The 16,253-nt window shown below is 38.0% G+C and overlaps 1 protein-coding gene across 6 annotated transcripts in view; it reads left to right on the top strand.

Moving 5' to 3' along the window:
• LOC138740670 (plastin-3-like) overlaps positions 1-15,552 on the top strand; it is a 114,014-nt gene extending 98,462 nt beyond the window's left edge. For all 6 annotated transcript variants that reach the window (XM_069893656.1, XM_069893655.1, XM_069893657.1 and 3 more), the window contains 8 exons: positions 3,329-3,424; positions 4,731-4,926; positions 5,949-6,027; positions 9,485-9,599; positions 9,691-9,824; positions 10,166-10,289; positions 13,276-13,400; positions 14,434-15,552. In XM_069893656.1, coding sequence (XP_069749757.1) covers positions 3,329-3,424; positions 4,731-4,926; positions 5,949-6,027; positions 9,485-9,599; positions 9,691-9,824; positions 10,166-10,289; positions 13,276-13,400; positions 14,434-14,566 — 1,002 coding nt within the window. In that variant the 3' untranslated portion in view covers positions 14,567-15,552. The remainder of the gene's footprint in view (positions 1-3,328; positions 3,425-4,730; positions 4,927-5,948; positions 6,028-9,484; positions 9,600-9,690; positions 9,825-10,165; positions 10,290-13,275; positions 13,401-14,433) is intronic.
• Positions 15,553-16,253: the final 701 nt, after the last annotated feature.

The raw sequence follows: 16,253 nt of genomic DNA on the forward strand, positions 1-16,253 counted from the left end.
GTTTTAACACCTTTCCATTCCAGTGTTCTATTGCCTATCATGTCAAAATTCATGGGGGTTTCATCCATGTTTCTGATATTTGTCCATGCAAACTTGTATTTCTGCCGGTTCTGTATAATAAACTGGTGAAAACTTACAACTTTGTGATCGAGATCTTTTAGTAGTTTCTGTGCAATTTTTTGTTTTTTGGCACAATACCAGATTTTTCCTGTTCATGAAATGATTGCACCAGCCCACTGTAGCCTCAAAATCATCACTGATTACAAATCTTTAAGTCAAAAATATATGCGGTATTTAATAAGAAAGACCACCAAGAGAGAGAAGAATGTCAGGGTTTCAATTAAACATTCATACCCATAGTTTGTAAATATTGGCACTATATTTTCCAAAATATATGATGCTTATTCCTTAAATTGTATGTAATTTTCTCATGGGATGCAACGGTGAACTTCCGCATGCCATTTCTCTTTTCCTGTCCATAAAAATTTCCTAACACTAGAATTTAACTCCTTGAAAAATTTTTGAGCGACTGCAGCTGGAATTGACTGAAGAAGATATTGAATTCTAGGGAAGATATTCATTTTAATACATTTTACCTTACCTACTAAAGTTGCAGGCAACATATTCCCTTTATTCAAATCTTCTATAATTCTCTTCAATAATGGTGAATAATTTAACTTGTATAAACCCTTTAAATCCTTATCCATATGAATATCTAAATACTTTATTCTAGCATCTGGCTAACTAAACTGAGTAGCACTTTTACATTTTGCATAGACCCCATTTACAAAAGACATAATTTCACTTTTATACCAATTAATTTTATAACCAGAAACTTCCCCATATTAGTAAAAATCCTACCTCTCTGCCAAACTCATCTTCAATGAACAAACTAAATAAAAGGCAATAAAAATGTGTACTTTCAGGAGCTTATACATAGTTTTCTTCGTATCTCTTTTATAAACACCTGTGCAATAATGAACAAAAGCTCTTAACCAGTTCTTCAAGCTATTAATAACTATCATTTTAAGGGTCAAATTCTTCCCACTAACGAAGTGACTGGTAAGCTGGAAAAGATTTAATGGTTGAAAGCAATCTCCCTTCTTTGCTCTGGATCATTCGCTGCTTAAATCCATGATCTGATCCTACTGCTTCAGAAATCTCCCTGTCCAACATTCCAATGTTCCATCTCTTGATTTGCATTTTTGCCTCCACTGTCTCTCTGTTTACATCCTTAATGAATGTCTTTCTTACAGTCGTATCATAAGTCCACAGGAGCGGAATTAGGCCATTTGGCCCATTGAGTCCCCTGCCATTCCATCATGACTGATTTACCATCCTTTTCAATTCCATGTTCCTGCCTTCTTTCTCTCCATAGCCTTTGATTCTTTTCCTGATCAAGAACATATCTACCTCCATCTTAAATATTCTCAATGACACAGCCGTCCAGAGCGACTAAATCACCACACTCTCTGAGTAAAGAAGTTCCTCCTTGATTTCATTGAATTCATTTATTTTAAGTTTGTTTATTGTCCCTGACTGCACAGACAACCCGAGGAAACAGCGTTTCTCCAGACACAGTATAAATGTGGGGGAAAAAGATATAATTTTAAAGTAGATATATATATAAATATTTTGGGATGATTTGGTCAGCTGCAGGATACTGTTCATCAATCTCACAGCCTGCGGGAAGAAGCTATTTCCCAGTCTGGCAGTCCAAATTCTGATGCTCCTGTACCTCTTTCCTGATGGTATTAGGTCAAAGGTTAAAGGGTCTTCTATAATTCTTTGAGCCCTATATAGGACCCCAGTGATCTTTTCAGCCGTTTTGATTATCTTCTGCATTGACTTCTCTAGCCTGATGCTTTGGTAACATTGATAGAGTTTTTGTATAAATCTCAGCAGGGAAAAAAAAATTGAAGTGACAAGACAAGTGCTGCCACCTTGTGGGCTTGTGATGCCAAATGGAGTTTATGGGGCAAAAACAATCAGCTGGAGGAACTTGGCAGGTCAACCAACCAACATCAGTGACAGATAAAGAATGGTCGGTATATTGGGTTGGAACCCTTCAAGACTTAGTTGACTATTCTTTTTCTTCCACTGCTGCTCGACCTCCAGCAGATTGTATTTTTACTCCAGATCTCAGCCTCTTAGTTGCGTCTATCATTTATCGGGCTTTGGTTGAAATGTTTTCTCAGAATTCCTCATCAGAGGTGCCAAAGAGTTTACATGAACCTCAGTCTCATTCTGGAATAATTTTTGCCTGCAGTTTCTTCCTTCATTCCCAGAAACATTGAAATATCTTAGCTTGAATTGAGAGGAGTCGGCCTCTCTCTTGTTTGGGCACGAAGGCTGCAAGTTGGCCTCCTGATGCTTGGGATTGATGATATTTAGGTTGCCATTTAAATGCAGCACCAAGGAAGTCTTGGTGGAGGGGTTTCACTGAGACTTTGTCTGCCTAGCCAATTCTTCAGTCAGTATAGGTACACAATCCTTTATCCGGACATCTAAAATCCGGAAAGCTCCAAAAACTGGCATTTTTCTCCTGGTGTTGGTACAGCGGAGGGAGAGACAGCAACGCGACTAGGTTGGGTGGGGTGGGGGGGAAGAGATGGCAGCGTGACTCGGGCGGGCGAGGGGGGAGAGAGACAGCAGTGCGACTCAGAGGGGTAAGAGAGATGGTAGCGCAACTTAGGTGGGCGCAGCGGAGGAGAGAGAGAGACGGCAATGCAACTCGGGAGGGTGGGTATGAGAGACGGCAGCACGACTTGGGTAGGTGAGGGGGGAGAGAGATGGCAAAGCGACTCGGGTGGGTGAGGGGGAGAGAGACGGCAGCACAACTCAGGTGGGCGTGGGGTGAGGAGAGAGATGGCAGTGCAACTCGGGAGGGCGGGGGGAGAGACGGTAGCATGACTCAGGTAGGCGCGGAGGAGGAGAGAGAGACGGCAGCGTGACTCGGGTGGGTGAGGGGGAGAGAGACGCCAGCGCAACTGGAAGGGGGTGGATACGGCAGCACAATTTGGGTGGGCTTAAATCTGGGGCAGCTGGCTTTCGTTCTGAAATCCGAAATTCGGAACAAACTGTACCCCAAGGGTTCCGGATAAAGGATTGCATACCTTTTTCACCAACACCAGTTACCTGGTCATTAACTACTGACTGTGCAAAACTTGGCTAATGCATTCAATGTGAGCATTTCACAACTTCATGATACACAATTGATTGACTCCATTGTTCAAATTCTTTAGTCATTAAATAATAATTTGACTTGTTTCAAAACTTGATTCAGTTTTCTCTCTCACTTCACCAGACTATTTTTCTTTGCTTTCAGGATTCAAGGGCCTATTATCATCTTCTCAATCAGATTGCCCCCAAAGGCAATAAAGAAGGTGAACCACGCATTGACATCAACATGTGGGGCTTTAATGTAAGTACCTACCAGTCTTCATAATACAGCAAAAAAAATTTCTTCAAATAATTGATATCTTTTCAAAAACTGATTATAGCTGATTTTGACAAATATTGTAGATTTACCTTGTCAGCGTTAGTGGCCAGGGTTTAAATCTCACGCTGTCTATATGGAGTTTGTACATTCTCCCTGTGTCTGTGTGGATTTTTCCTGGGGGCTTCGGTTCCAACCATCCCACCCTTCAAAACGTACCGGGGGTGTAGGTTAATTGGTTGTTATTGGGGTTTTTAATAGCAGTGCTTGTGAACCAGAAGAAGAAGCAGGTGACTCTCTGCCTTACAGTCGACAACAGTTAAAGAATCTCATGTAGGTTACATTCTAAAATGTGTGACAATAATGGAACCTTTACCATGCTGCTCGAGGAATCTGTCAGTCTCCCCATGTCATCTCATTGCTTCCCTTCCTCTGTTCTCTCTTTCCTCATAATTAGCCCCACACTTTTTCTGCCATTTCCTTTATCCAGTCATCCAGCCCACCCCTGAATAGGTGGGCACTGAAGTACCCCATCATGAAATTTGGCTGACTTATTTATCCACACATACTCCAACATAATCCAAAAAGTGTTAAGTAACGTGCAATCAATGCATCAGATGGATATTTGGAACTTAATGGCCAGGGAGGTGAATGAACATGGCAGATTTTCAATAGAAATGTTAAGGATAAAAATTAGAATCTAAACATACTGGAAATCTGAGATGAAACAGGATAGGCTCACCAGACGATAGTGTCTGTGAAAAGAGAAATTAGATTAAGGTTTTTGAAATAACGGACGGTGATTTTGGATCTGCGCTCCATTGAAACCTAGAACATCATCCAGTGGTGTGGTTAAAATCTGCTCGTCCAACCACGCCAAAGTGCAGAGTGTGCCGGGTTAACAGAAGTGTACTGTCATTTGAGCAGTTGATCTTTTAGTTTCCTTTGTGTCCAGTATTTTAGAAACCATTATACAAACCAATGCATGGAAGTCCAAATGTCCATACTTGCCTTACTTTTTTTAATGTTGACATGAAAATTAATTTATCCATCTTTATTATGTATTGGGAAGGCTTTGCCATTTCCTTTGTAATCTCTGAAATGGTTCTGTCTCAACTCTGAGTGGAAATTATTGCAAAGCCCTAAGTCTTAATAGGCTACACTGCCCATCTGACAGGTGAACAAAATGGATAAATTAATAGATTACAGTTAGTGTTTCAAAATTTAGTAATGGTAAATTACAATGAATAATGTGCTATGATCGTTCACTTAATTGTCTTAAACTTTACAGGAGAAAGATGATCTTAAACGAGCTGAATATATGTTACAAGAAGCAGACAAACTGGGCTGCAGACAGTTTGTCACCCCAGCAGATGTCGTCCAAGGGAACCCAAAACTTAATTTGGCATTTGTTGCTAATCTATTCAACAAGTACCCAGCGCTTGAAAAGCCTGTGAATCAAGACATTGATTGGAGTTTGCTGGAAGGTAACATTACAAATGAGTTTTGTGCATTTCTGAAAAATGGTTTCAACCTGGTGTTCACTTCATGATTGAGATCTCTGGAGAATTTAAAACTTTTAAGATGGAATTTAGAAAATTAGCTACCTTAGTACATCAATGTGACTGGATCTGCAGGCAAGGGCACAGTTAATTTTAATGTAACTAGTCCGGTGAAAAACACACTGGGTTTGGATGAACTGTACGTTTCACATCCAACTAATTTTACTTCCCAATGGGCCTAATTCGAACAGGGTCTAAATAGGGGGTAATTTAATTTCCCACCTATCAGATAAACTTCATATTAGCTCCAGGCTGTCTGACGTTTATCTGCAAGAATTGAGCGACACAGTTGGCATAGCAGTTAGCAGAATGCCTTTAGGTGCCAGCAATTGGGACTGGGGTTTGAATCCTGTGCTGACTGTAAGAAGTTTGTACGATCTCCGTGTCTATGTGGGTTTTCTCTGGGTGCTCTGGTTTCCTCCCACTATTCGAAACTTATTGGGAGTGTAGGTTAATTGGGTGTAAATTGGGCGGCACGGGCTCATGGGCTGAAATGGCCCGTTACCATGCTGTACTTCTACATTAAATTAAAGAAAAGCAAGCAACCATAACATGGGGGAAACCCAAAACCCAAAATCATATTGCTGTTCTTTCCTTGTTAGAGTCATGGGTCGTTTTAAACGGAAGCCAGAAACTTGCCACTTCCACTGGCTACAGTGACCATAACTTGGTTAAAGTTCACACATAACAAATGCAAGAATGGCCTTAGAGGTTATTCCATTTCAGCCAATGAATATCATGACTAATTACAGAATACTCCTGAGAAATTAAGCACAAGGTCCACCAGTTAGAAATTCAGAATTCTATTACAAGTTTTCAAAATATTTTCAATGTTGTTTCCATGAATGAGTTAGTTTCTTGTGTGCAAAATTTTAATCAGATTTGAATACTGGATTTCTCTGCAACATTTTTCTTCGTCGTCCAATTGTCATTTTGTTACATGTCAGGTGAAACTCGTGAAGAAAGAACTTTCCGCAACTGGATGAACTCTCAAGGTGTAAATCCAGCAGTAAACCACCTGTACAGGTAAAGGGGGCTATGTCATTCAAGTTCTGCAATGTTTCATTTCAACTTCCAATACAAGTGCAAGCACTGATTTCTACTTTAATCCCAAAGCATTTGCTGAATCAGATCTCCACATATGCTGGTAATATTATAAGAATTTTAACACAAATAAAAACTGAAAATACTTGCCACATATTGCTGTGAATGTGGAGAGAAAAGCAGAGTTAACATTTTACATCATTAAGTTTTCATTAAAATGTGAAAAGGATAAACTTCAAACCTGTTTTACGTAGTAGAAATTCAATTTCCAATCTTATTGGTTTTGAAAATTATCAACTGGAAATGCTAACCCTTATTTCTCTCTCTCCATGGACTCTACCTGACCTTCAGAGCACCTCCAACATTTTCTATTCTCATTTCACATTTTCTGTTCTTTTTTTTTTGATTTCATGTAATACAGTTTCTCGGAACTGTTTTAATGGGATTGTTTTCACAAAACAGGAATAATTAGAATTAAATTGTGATTACCCATCGAGTTAGTGCATCCGGGGGGTGTGGCAAGATGGCGTAAGGATCAGACGTGCCTTCCAGTCCTCTCCTGACTCTATCTTAATGTTTTGTCTAGAAATGCCCGTTAAAATTCTTTAAAAGTTTAGATAACTTCAGTGCTGTTAATTTAACTTATGATGGTACAATTGGTGGAAAAGCTTTCGGATGTAGAGATCAATGTTACATCGGTAGAGCCCTCTAAAGAGGGCTCCAAACAGCCTTTAGAACAAAGAGTTACTCAGGTTCGCACATGTGCAGTAGCATCTGATGGCAATGTTATGAATGAACCACTTGTAGTAACATCAGTTGAAGTACCGGCTGGGGAAAGGCATTTGTCAACTGTAGCGGTGGCACTGCAAACTGCACCTCTTGAGATAAAAGAACCTATACAACTTGATGTACTGGGAAAAATTAATACATTATGAACTGGGGAAAATCCCGGCCAACGTCCTCCAGTCACTGCTGGAAAGGCTGTGGCTGGGGTTTCCACGCGCAGCTATACTACAAGGAAGGCAACCAGAATGAAGGAAGCAACAGAAGACCCTTTGGTTATGCAGAAGAAGCAGGAATCTGTTGAGCCAGAATCTCTTCCAATTGAAAAGATTCTTGTGAATCTTGAATCTAAATTATCTTATACAATGCAGGGATTATCTAAGATTATGACTGAACTTGGAACTAGGTTCAATACTCTGATGGAAATAAATTCTCAACAGATGGCTGAGTTTGGAGCTTTTAAGCTTGAAGTGAGAGATAAATTTAATTCGTGTGAAGAAGATATAGACGAAATACGAGATCAAGTTTCAGATATGAACAAAATGGTCGAAGATTTACAAACTCAAAATAAAAATTTGGTGAAAAAGATTGATTATTTGGAAAACCAATCCAGACGGAACAATATAAAGATTATTGGTTTGCCGGAAGGAATGGAGGGACCAGACCCAAGAAAATTTTTTACTGAATGGATTCCGCAGGTGCTGGGTCAAGAACATTTCCCGGAAGGTATAATACTGGAACGTGCTCACAGAGCCTTGCATAGAAGACCTATTTCAGGTCAAAGTCCAAGACCTGTTTTGGTTCGTTGCTTGAATTATTATGTCAGAGAAATAATTTTACGAGTGGCTATTAGAAATGCACAACAGAGAAAATCACCCTTGATGATTCAAAATAATCGAGTTTTCTTCTATGCGGATTTGAGTCAAGAAGTTATGTTCCAACGACAGGAATTCAATTCTGCTAAAGAGTTGTTGTGGAAGAAAGGTTATAAGGCAACCTTTAGATATCCAGCTGTTTTGAAGGTTTTTCAAGATGGTTACCAACCAAAGTTCTTAGATTCTCCAAAGGAAGCTATAGCATTTGCTCAAGAGCCGCCAATTACTCAGTTTCAACAGAGACGTAGTCCGCCACGATCTCTAAGGAGACAAGAGATGGAAGAAAAGAGCCGTGCTCCAAGAAGGAATGGTTGTAATGGTGACTCGGCAGTTGGAGTTGATTAAAAGAAGAGTTGTTCTTTTTTTCTCTAATGTTTTTGTTTAAAAAAAAAAGGAATATTAAATAATGATGATGTTAATTTAAGATGAAGTGAGAGTTGGGGGAGAGAACTGGATAGGCACTATTTCCTGAAAGTCATCTGCTACGTGTGAGTTATCTCACACCCATTTTTTTTTGGGAGTTACTGCATCGCGCGGTTTAGACGGGAGGGGGTAGTTTTAACCTCCTACCTGTTTTTTTTTCTTTTTTTTTGTATTATTAGATTAAAGAGTGAAGGGTTTTTTTTGTGTTTATAAAAAAAGTATAAGAAAGTATTTGATTGTTTAAAAAACTAAAAATTGATGTGGTTTTTTTTGTAAAGTTTATTCAGTAGATAAGGAATATCTAAAATTTAAATGTGAATGGGATGGATAAGTTTTTTTATTTTTTCTTTAACTTTAAGGTGAAAGGAGTGGTAATTCTGGTGTATATTATTTTGCTATTTTAGTTATAGAACGAAGGGAATAATGGTGAAAGTTATAAATTGAATTGTACAATTCTTAATGAGGCTTGAATTTTGTTTGTAGTTTATGCTCCATTTGTTGAAGATATAGATTTTGTTGTAGATGTGTTTTTATTATTTGGATATCTGAATTTTAACATAATGATTGGGGATATTTAAATGTGGTATTGGAGCTTTTATTGGATAATTATTCAAGAGTAAAAGGGAAAAATGGTGGAAGAGTACTAAAATTGAATTGTATAATGCTTAATGAGGTTTGAATTTTGTTTTAAGATGGTGGTTTATGTGACTAATATGATGATAGATGTGAAGTTAGTTGATATTTGGTGAAGGTTTATCTCTATAGAGAAAGTTTTTTTTTCATCTTTTTTATCTCATGCTACAATTTTAAAGAATTGATTATTGTTTAAGAATTTTTGATAGACAATGTTACTAACTTTATTAATTTTTTATATTAAGTTTGAGTTAAATATATGTTTCATCTTAACTCTGTTTGTTAAGTATATGCATTTAAGTTTGATTTAAATATGTTTTTTTAAGTCTGATATCTTAGTATTAATTACTTCTCTTTTTGTTAGTATTTTAATCGGTTATGTTTTTGGTTTTTTTTGTAAGTGGGTTTTTTTCTCACATATATTATTAACTTTATTAATTCTTCACTCTTTATTTTGGGGGGAAAGGGGGGTTGGACTAATTTGAGTTGGGTTATTAATGTGCAATAATTATTGGGGAGGGTATAGTTTATTTAGATTACTGATACTGTATTGTTATTTTATTCTTAATTTTTTTAATGTAATCCTATATGTTATTCATGTTATAAAATCTTAAATAAAGTTTAAAAAAAAGAGTTAGTCCATCCATTGGAGAAGATGACATTCATAGTGGAATTTTTCATGTACCAACCCCCGAAATATTTTGTGGATTTTCTTCCTGTTACAGTGACTTAGCTGATGCTCTTGTGATATTACAATTGTATGAAAAAATCAAAGTCCCAGTCGAATGGAACAAAGTGAACAAGCCACCATATCCTAAACTTGGTGCTAATATGAAAAAGGTAGAGGTGTTTCATGTTCTAAAATACTGAAGAAAATTTGGCAAAATTCTTCCGCTTCATGTAACTCAAAAAAAAACTTTTTTTCATTTAGCTGGAAAACTGTAATTACGCAGTGGATTTGGGAATAAATCGAGCAAAGTTTTCCTTGGTGGGCATTGATGGAAAAGATCTGATTGATGGAAACTCGACACTAACTTTAGCCTTGGTCTGGCAGCTTATGAGAAGGTACTATCATTATTAAGAGAGAATTCATTACTTGGTGGTACTTGCAATGCAGTTTGACTGCCACGTCTCCTACATTGCAACAATGACAGTACTTCAGAGTGATATCTTTGGACAGGATATGAGAAATTCTCCGTAATTGCATGCCTTTATATTATTTCATTGATTTATTGGTGACCATTTTGAATAGCAATATTTAGATGTATTTTCACCAGATTTACAGTTCTTTTCACTTCAGTGCGACTTCTTTTAACACAAGCAATTTAATTGGGAAGTCCAACATCTTTCAATGAAAGTTAAATAATCTTTGTGTCAGTTCTAAAATCACAATTATATGTTGAAAGGTATACATTGAATGTTCTTGAAGAATTGGGTGATGGTCAGAAAGTCAACGATGATATCATTATCAGTTGGGTAAATAAGACATTGGAAGATGCAGGCAAGACATCGACAGTTCAGAGTTTTAAGGTAAGCAATTTATTTTTAAAAAATCACTACAGCATTTTTCTATATGCCGTAACTGAGCAGAGAGATCGAATGGGTAATTTCCTCAGATCTCAACAAGAAGAACTGAATCAATATGCTTCAAACAAATATTTCCACATCTATCACTTCAATATACTAAAGTATCTCAAGACATTCCATTGGATCATAATTAAACAAAATTTAACAAGTCATTATTGAGACAAATGACTAAAATTTGGTCAAAAGCAATGAGTTTCAAGCAGCTTCCTGGTCAAGAAGGAGGAGAGATAACTTACCTTTGTCAGAGTTGAAGAGAGTATTTCTAATTTTTTTATGTGGTGACATTGGTGGGGATGTTTTGCTGCATTAACAGTTTGCAATATTAACAAAATCAAAATAGTTTCTTCCAACTGAAATCATCAACTAATCTCAGCTGTTAGATGGCAGGGACCTTGAGGTTGGCTTGCTCTGAAGAACCCTGTGAGCAAAGTATGTATTGTTCAGATTCCTTGAGATCAATTTTCAGACACGCTTGTGAATGAAAGAAAATATATTTGATAACCAATAACAATGTTAACATTAACAAATCAACAAATGCATACTGTGTCCCTGACATTCTTCATTGTTCCATCCCTGTTATCTATCCTCCCACTCTCCTTTTTTCTAATCCTCTCATTGAGCCTGCCTTTAATCCTTGCGGCACGGTTGGCGTAGGTCGATTTACAGCGCCAGCGATTGTGACCGGCGTTCGAATTGCGTGCTATCTGTGAGGAGTTTGTACATTCTCCACATGTCTGCGTGGGTTTTCCCCTTTGGCTCTGGTTTCCTCCCACAGTTCAAAATCTACTAGAGGTTGTATGTTAATTGGGTGTAATTGGGTGTAATTGGGCAACACTGTCTCTTGGGCCTGTTACGGTGCTGTATGTCTAAATTTAATTTAATTTTTTTTTAAATAGCATTTCCAGGTCTTGTGCAAGTTTGGTTTTAACCACATTATTGGCAGATACAAATAAACTCCAGAATCCACTTCTTTATCCCCTCAGCCTCTGGACTTCTTTCCCCTTTGAAACACATGCAACAAGGAAAATAGCATCAAGATTTACGAGGACATTGGCAGGATTCGCAGGCCTCAGCTATGGGGAGAGGTTGAACGCAATGGGCTTCATTCCTTGGATTGGAGGAGGATGAGGAGTGACCTCCTACAAAATCATGAGAGGAATAGATTGGGGGGGGGTGGAGTTAATTCTGCCCAGAGTAGGGGAATTGGTAACCAGATGACTTGGGTTCAAGGTGATGGGGGAGGAGATTTAATAAGAACCCCAGGACTAACATTTTTCAATAACAATCACTTTCCTTTGCTGACATTCCAGGAGTATTTTCTTACTTAGTAAACACTGATGGAAAGTATCTCAGGAATGCCTGTTGCATCTGAGTAGATTTCCTTACTATTTTCTTTGTTCTGTTCCTATTGCACATTTTTGGATTCATTTTCAGATCCTTAAAATTGGCAGGATAAGTGAATCCTTATCATTTATAAGGATCTTCAAAACTGAACAGTTTTCCTCTGTTCCCCATATCAGGCAATATTCTCCCATTAGACCAGTCATTCCCAAAGTAAGCAGTGCTGTCCCCCCTGGGGGTGATGGAATTATCTAATGTTCACAGAGTTGCTCTGACACAGTTATCTTTGCCTTGAACAAAAAAATTATTTTTTTGCAGCCGAGGTTGACATCAAAGTCCTTAATTCCTGAAGAGACTAACAGTGATGAATGTAATCAAAACATTTCACTTGCAGGTCATCAGTTGAAACACAAACCAGAACCGATACAAGGCAGGGAAACCCACACGCTGCGCTCTGCTGCCTGCTCAGTGATACACTAGTTGTTGTTTTAAATTTGCAGTAGAAAGAGGTGTGTGCTTGGGGGGGGGGGGGGGGGGGGGAGGGAGGGGGAGGGTAGCACTAGGGATGTGACCTGGGAACCAAGAGAGTGGCAGCCAAAAAAAATTTGGGAACCACTGCATTAGACTGTAGACTCCCTTATCTTGCACCTTCCCAAATGCAGTGTCTTGCATTGTCTAGACTGATGTTTTTTTGTCCATCCCTTTATATTATCCTGCAGTTTAAGCTTTTCTCCTGTCGATTAAACACACAACTATTTATTAATTCATCTGCAACCTTCTTTATTGTGGTCTTGTTTTGGTCTAAAGTGTTAATGTATTTTACAAAAACACAAGAGGAGGTGCTGAGCCCTATGGAAGTTATCAGTAAGGGTTCCACCCAGTCACAAAATACCCACCGTCCATTATACTTACTGGCCTTTGAAGCAATTTTGGATCCAATTTGCCATTTCCTCTTGGATCCCATAAAATGGTCCTCAGTGATTTTAAAATGCGATTTGCGCAATCTTTTAGTTCACTGGCCAGTCAGTGCTTTAGAAAGGGAAAGCTGTGATGTAACCTTGCCCAGTGCTGCAGCTTTTCCTGGTGTCAGATTTGTGTATTTGTTTTCTCTTGCCGCTCACACACTGTACTGTGTACAGGGATTTGAGTGATCTTTCGGGGCTGCATTGGAGGTGTTCTGTACTGTTTATGTGTTAAGTTGGAGGTGTGTTGGTAAATAGTCTGCCCTGTTGAAGTGACTGAACGTTTTTCAAAATCAATAACTTAGACATCAAAGGGAATATTTGTCATCATTCAGCCAACAAAGTCCCACTTGGTCTCTGGAAAGTTGAAATTATTTTTTAAAAATCTTGTGAGTGTATTTGCTGAAACAACAACTCTAAAGGTAATTTTAAAAGTTATTACATTCCCAGCAAAGTTTTTTGGGGATATTTTGCAGCATAAAAGTAATTTTAAAATTGTCTGAGATATTTTCTCATAAATATAACAAAACACGTGTTCAAGATCCAAGGTAGAAATAGAACTATGGAGTTGAAGGATATAAAATGCAATAATTTCTCTCCTGAACTGATAACTATTTTTTATACAGGATAAGAACCTGAGTTCAAGTTTGCCTGTACTGGATTTGATTGATGCTATTCAACCGAACTCTATTAACTATGAACTGGTGAAGACTGGAAACCTTTCTGACGAGGATAAGCAAGAGAATGCCAAGTATGTAGCGTGAACTTCTTTGTCATTTTGCCACAAAACGTTTCTTGTGATTGCATGTGAAGCCAGCAATGGATGGAATGTTTTTACACTCTCACCTCGTAACCTGTGATGTGCTGCCTGTGGATCCATACTTACGAAGATGACCCAAGCCCCACTTGTTTTCAATAACAAATGTATCTGCAAACGTGTGCACGATCTATGTTGTATAAATAATGTGATCATGTTCTGACTCCTTGTGATAAGTGGGTACGGCATGCTGTTCTAATCGATAACAGCCTTTATTTATACAACTGTATCTTGTGATTTGAAAACTAATGACTTTTAAATTGTCAATACATTCAATAGAAGGGGTATGAAGTGTAAATTCAAGTAGGCATTTTCTACTGATGTTAGGTGAGACAAGAACTAAAAGACGTGGGTAAAGGTGAAAAGTGCAATGTTCAAAGGGAATGCAGTGGTGAGAGTGTGAATCGAGCTGCCAGCTGAAGTGTAGATTTTGTCACACGACAAATTTGGATAGGTACATGGATGTGGATGGGAGGGGTATTGAAGGCTGTGGTCCGGGTGAAGGTCAGTGGGGCTTGGCAGATTACTTTGGCACAGACAATAATGGGCCAAAGGGCCTGTTTGTGTGGTGTAGTGTCGTTTGAAAGTTGGCGATCATTTGCTGTTGGGTATTTAAATGGATTTAATGGAGGCTGTTAATACTTTTAGAATAATATTGGGCATATTTGCTCTTATTTGGTGGAGATTGGGTACACAGGAGAGGGATTTAGAGGTATCTATTTTGCCATCTGCAGGATGTCCATGTCTATACCCATTGCAGATGTGTAAATAATTAAGTTATCAACTGAAATTTTTGTGCTTACAACCAGAAAGAAAACTGCCGCTGCATAACTGAATTTTCTTGAAATTGCCAAGCAGTTTAATTATAAAGTACCATTATTTTTATGTGATTTGACCATATATATAAATGGCATGAATGCTGCAGGTAAAAATGAACAGTAGGATCATTTGTTGCCTTTCTCAACAGATACGCTGTATCAATGGCCAGAAAAATTGGAGCCCGTGTATATGCTCTTCCAGAAGACTTGGTGGAAGTGAAGTCCAAGATGGTTATGACTGTTTTTGCTTGTTTGATGGGAAGAGGAATGAAGAGAGTGTAAAAGAAAGACATTGAATTATGAAGCAAATAATTGGCCTTTCAGATATTTCCAGGTTGAAATATGCTGTCGGCAGAACTAGATTATTTTTAGCTTTCCAAGATTGAAAAAAGTTACGTGGAAAGGCAACGATTGCATATATTTTTTTGAAATGATACATTATTTTAGCAAATTACATAATGAAATGTATTCATATATAAATACAGATGCAAACATGCTACATTTTATCAACACCACCAGGTTTTTATTTCCCTTGCAAGAATATGGGACTGTATTAGTTGTTCAAGAATCATTGCGGGGGTCTATTTTTGAAGTTAACTTTGTCTGGTTTGAGATTATTGGTATTAAGGTCTATTTGGGTGGCAATTTTTGAGCAATACATGTATTGACAATCACTGCTTTTTGCATTTCCTCTTCTGTATCATTGAACATATTCAAAACTTGAGGATACATTTCAGTACCTCTCATAGTTGTCATATAAAAGTTAACACTTTTAAAGTTCCAAAGAGGATAATAGGCCAGAAACGTATGCTTCCCCTTTGAAGCATTTCTGTGGGTTTGTTTTTGGTGAAGGTTACATGACCCCTCCAACTCTCTGCGATACATATTGGCTTCGGTACATTCCATCATCCAGATAATTACGAAATAATCATTTTCCCATATTTTCTTTGCTTTTTGTTGTTAAGAAAAACAAAGGAAAAGCTGCATAATATAGCAATACATTTTATTTAAAATATTATGCAATCATTTTATGTAGCCAAGTACCAAAGTTCTTGCATTCTGAGGACTTGTGTGACAATTAAGTGTGTCGGACCTTTGAGAAGTTTTGGTACATTGCACATCTAGTTCGTAGGTTTGGGTGTTTTAAGTCCAGGGATTTAGCATTTAGTAACCTAAATTTTTAATGTTGCAGCAAAGCTTTGATTAATATTATATGGATATGGTGGAAAAAGTTGACAAAATTATTAAAAGTTTTGATATGTATATGACTTGTGTGTGCATTTGTCCACTTTGTAAAATATTCCACTTTCCAAGTGAACATCAGAGTAAAGAATAACCCAACCAATTCATTTTCATCGATCAATTCAAATTAACCTCATTTTATAAAATGGACAGCACTGAATAATCCTTAATTCTTTCATAGGCTTAAGCCATCACCAGAATATTGGTCTGAGTTAAACTTCAATGATAGTGTCCATGTGAGAAAATGTTCCTTCCTTATTTTCACCCTTTATCTATGATTTGGGGATCAGTAAGTTGCTGGGTAATGCCAAATTCAGCGTATATCACATTTGTTAGATCTCCCTGATTGCAGTAACATCCTTCCAGTTACAGAAATACAGGTCAATTAATAACCTTTACTTGCAACTGAACACATTTTGGATCCAATTTGCCAGACTCCCTTGGATTCCATTCAATTCTACTACTTTAATCAGTCTGTTACATGAGATGACTTTGAGTCCTTCGACCGCAAGTCGCCAAACCGCCTGCAGCCTGTGTGGGTACTTCAGCCACTGAGCACCTCGCTGGTCCACTGCCATGGTCACCTTCCCTCTCTAGTTGTCACCCATGTTTGTCCTTCGTAAAAGGGTATGTTCTCCCTGTCTCTGGTGCCCTGCACCAGCTCGCTACTCCTTTGGAGTCTGCAACACCTTGTGGTTCTCTGCCCAGCACAGGTGCCCCTGTCTTT

This window comes from Narcine bancroftii, chromosome 8 (genome assembly GCF_036971445.1).
Source record: "Narcine bancroftii isolate sNarBan1 chromosome 8, sNarBan1.hap1, whole genome shotgun sequence".
Taxonomy (NCBI): Eukaryota; Metazoa; Chordata; class Chondrichthyes; order Torpediniformes; family Narcinidae; genus Narcine; species Narcine bancroftii.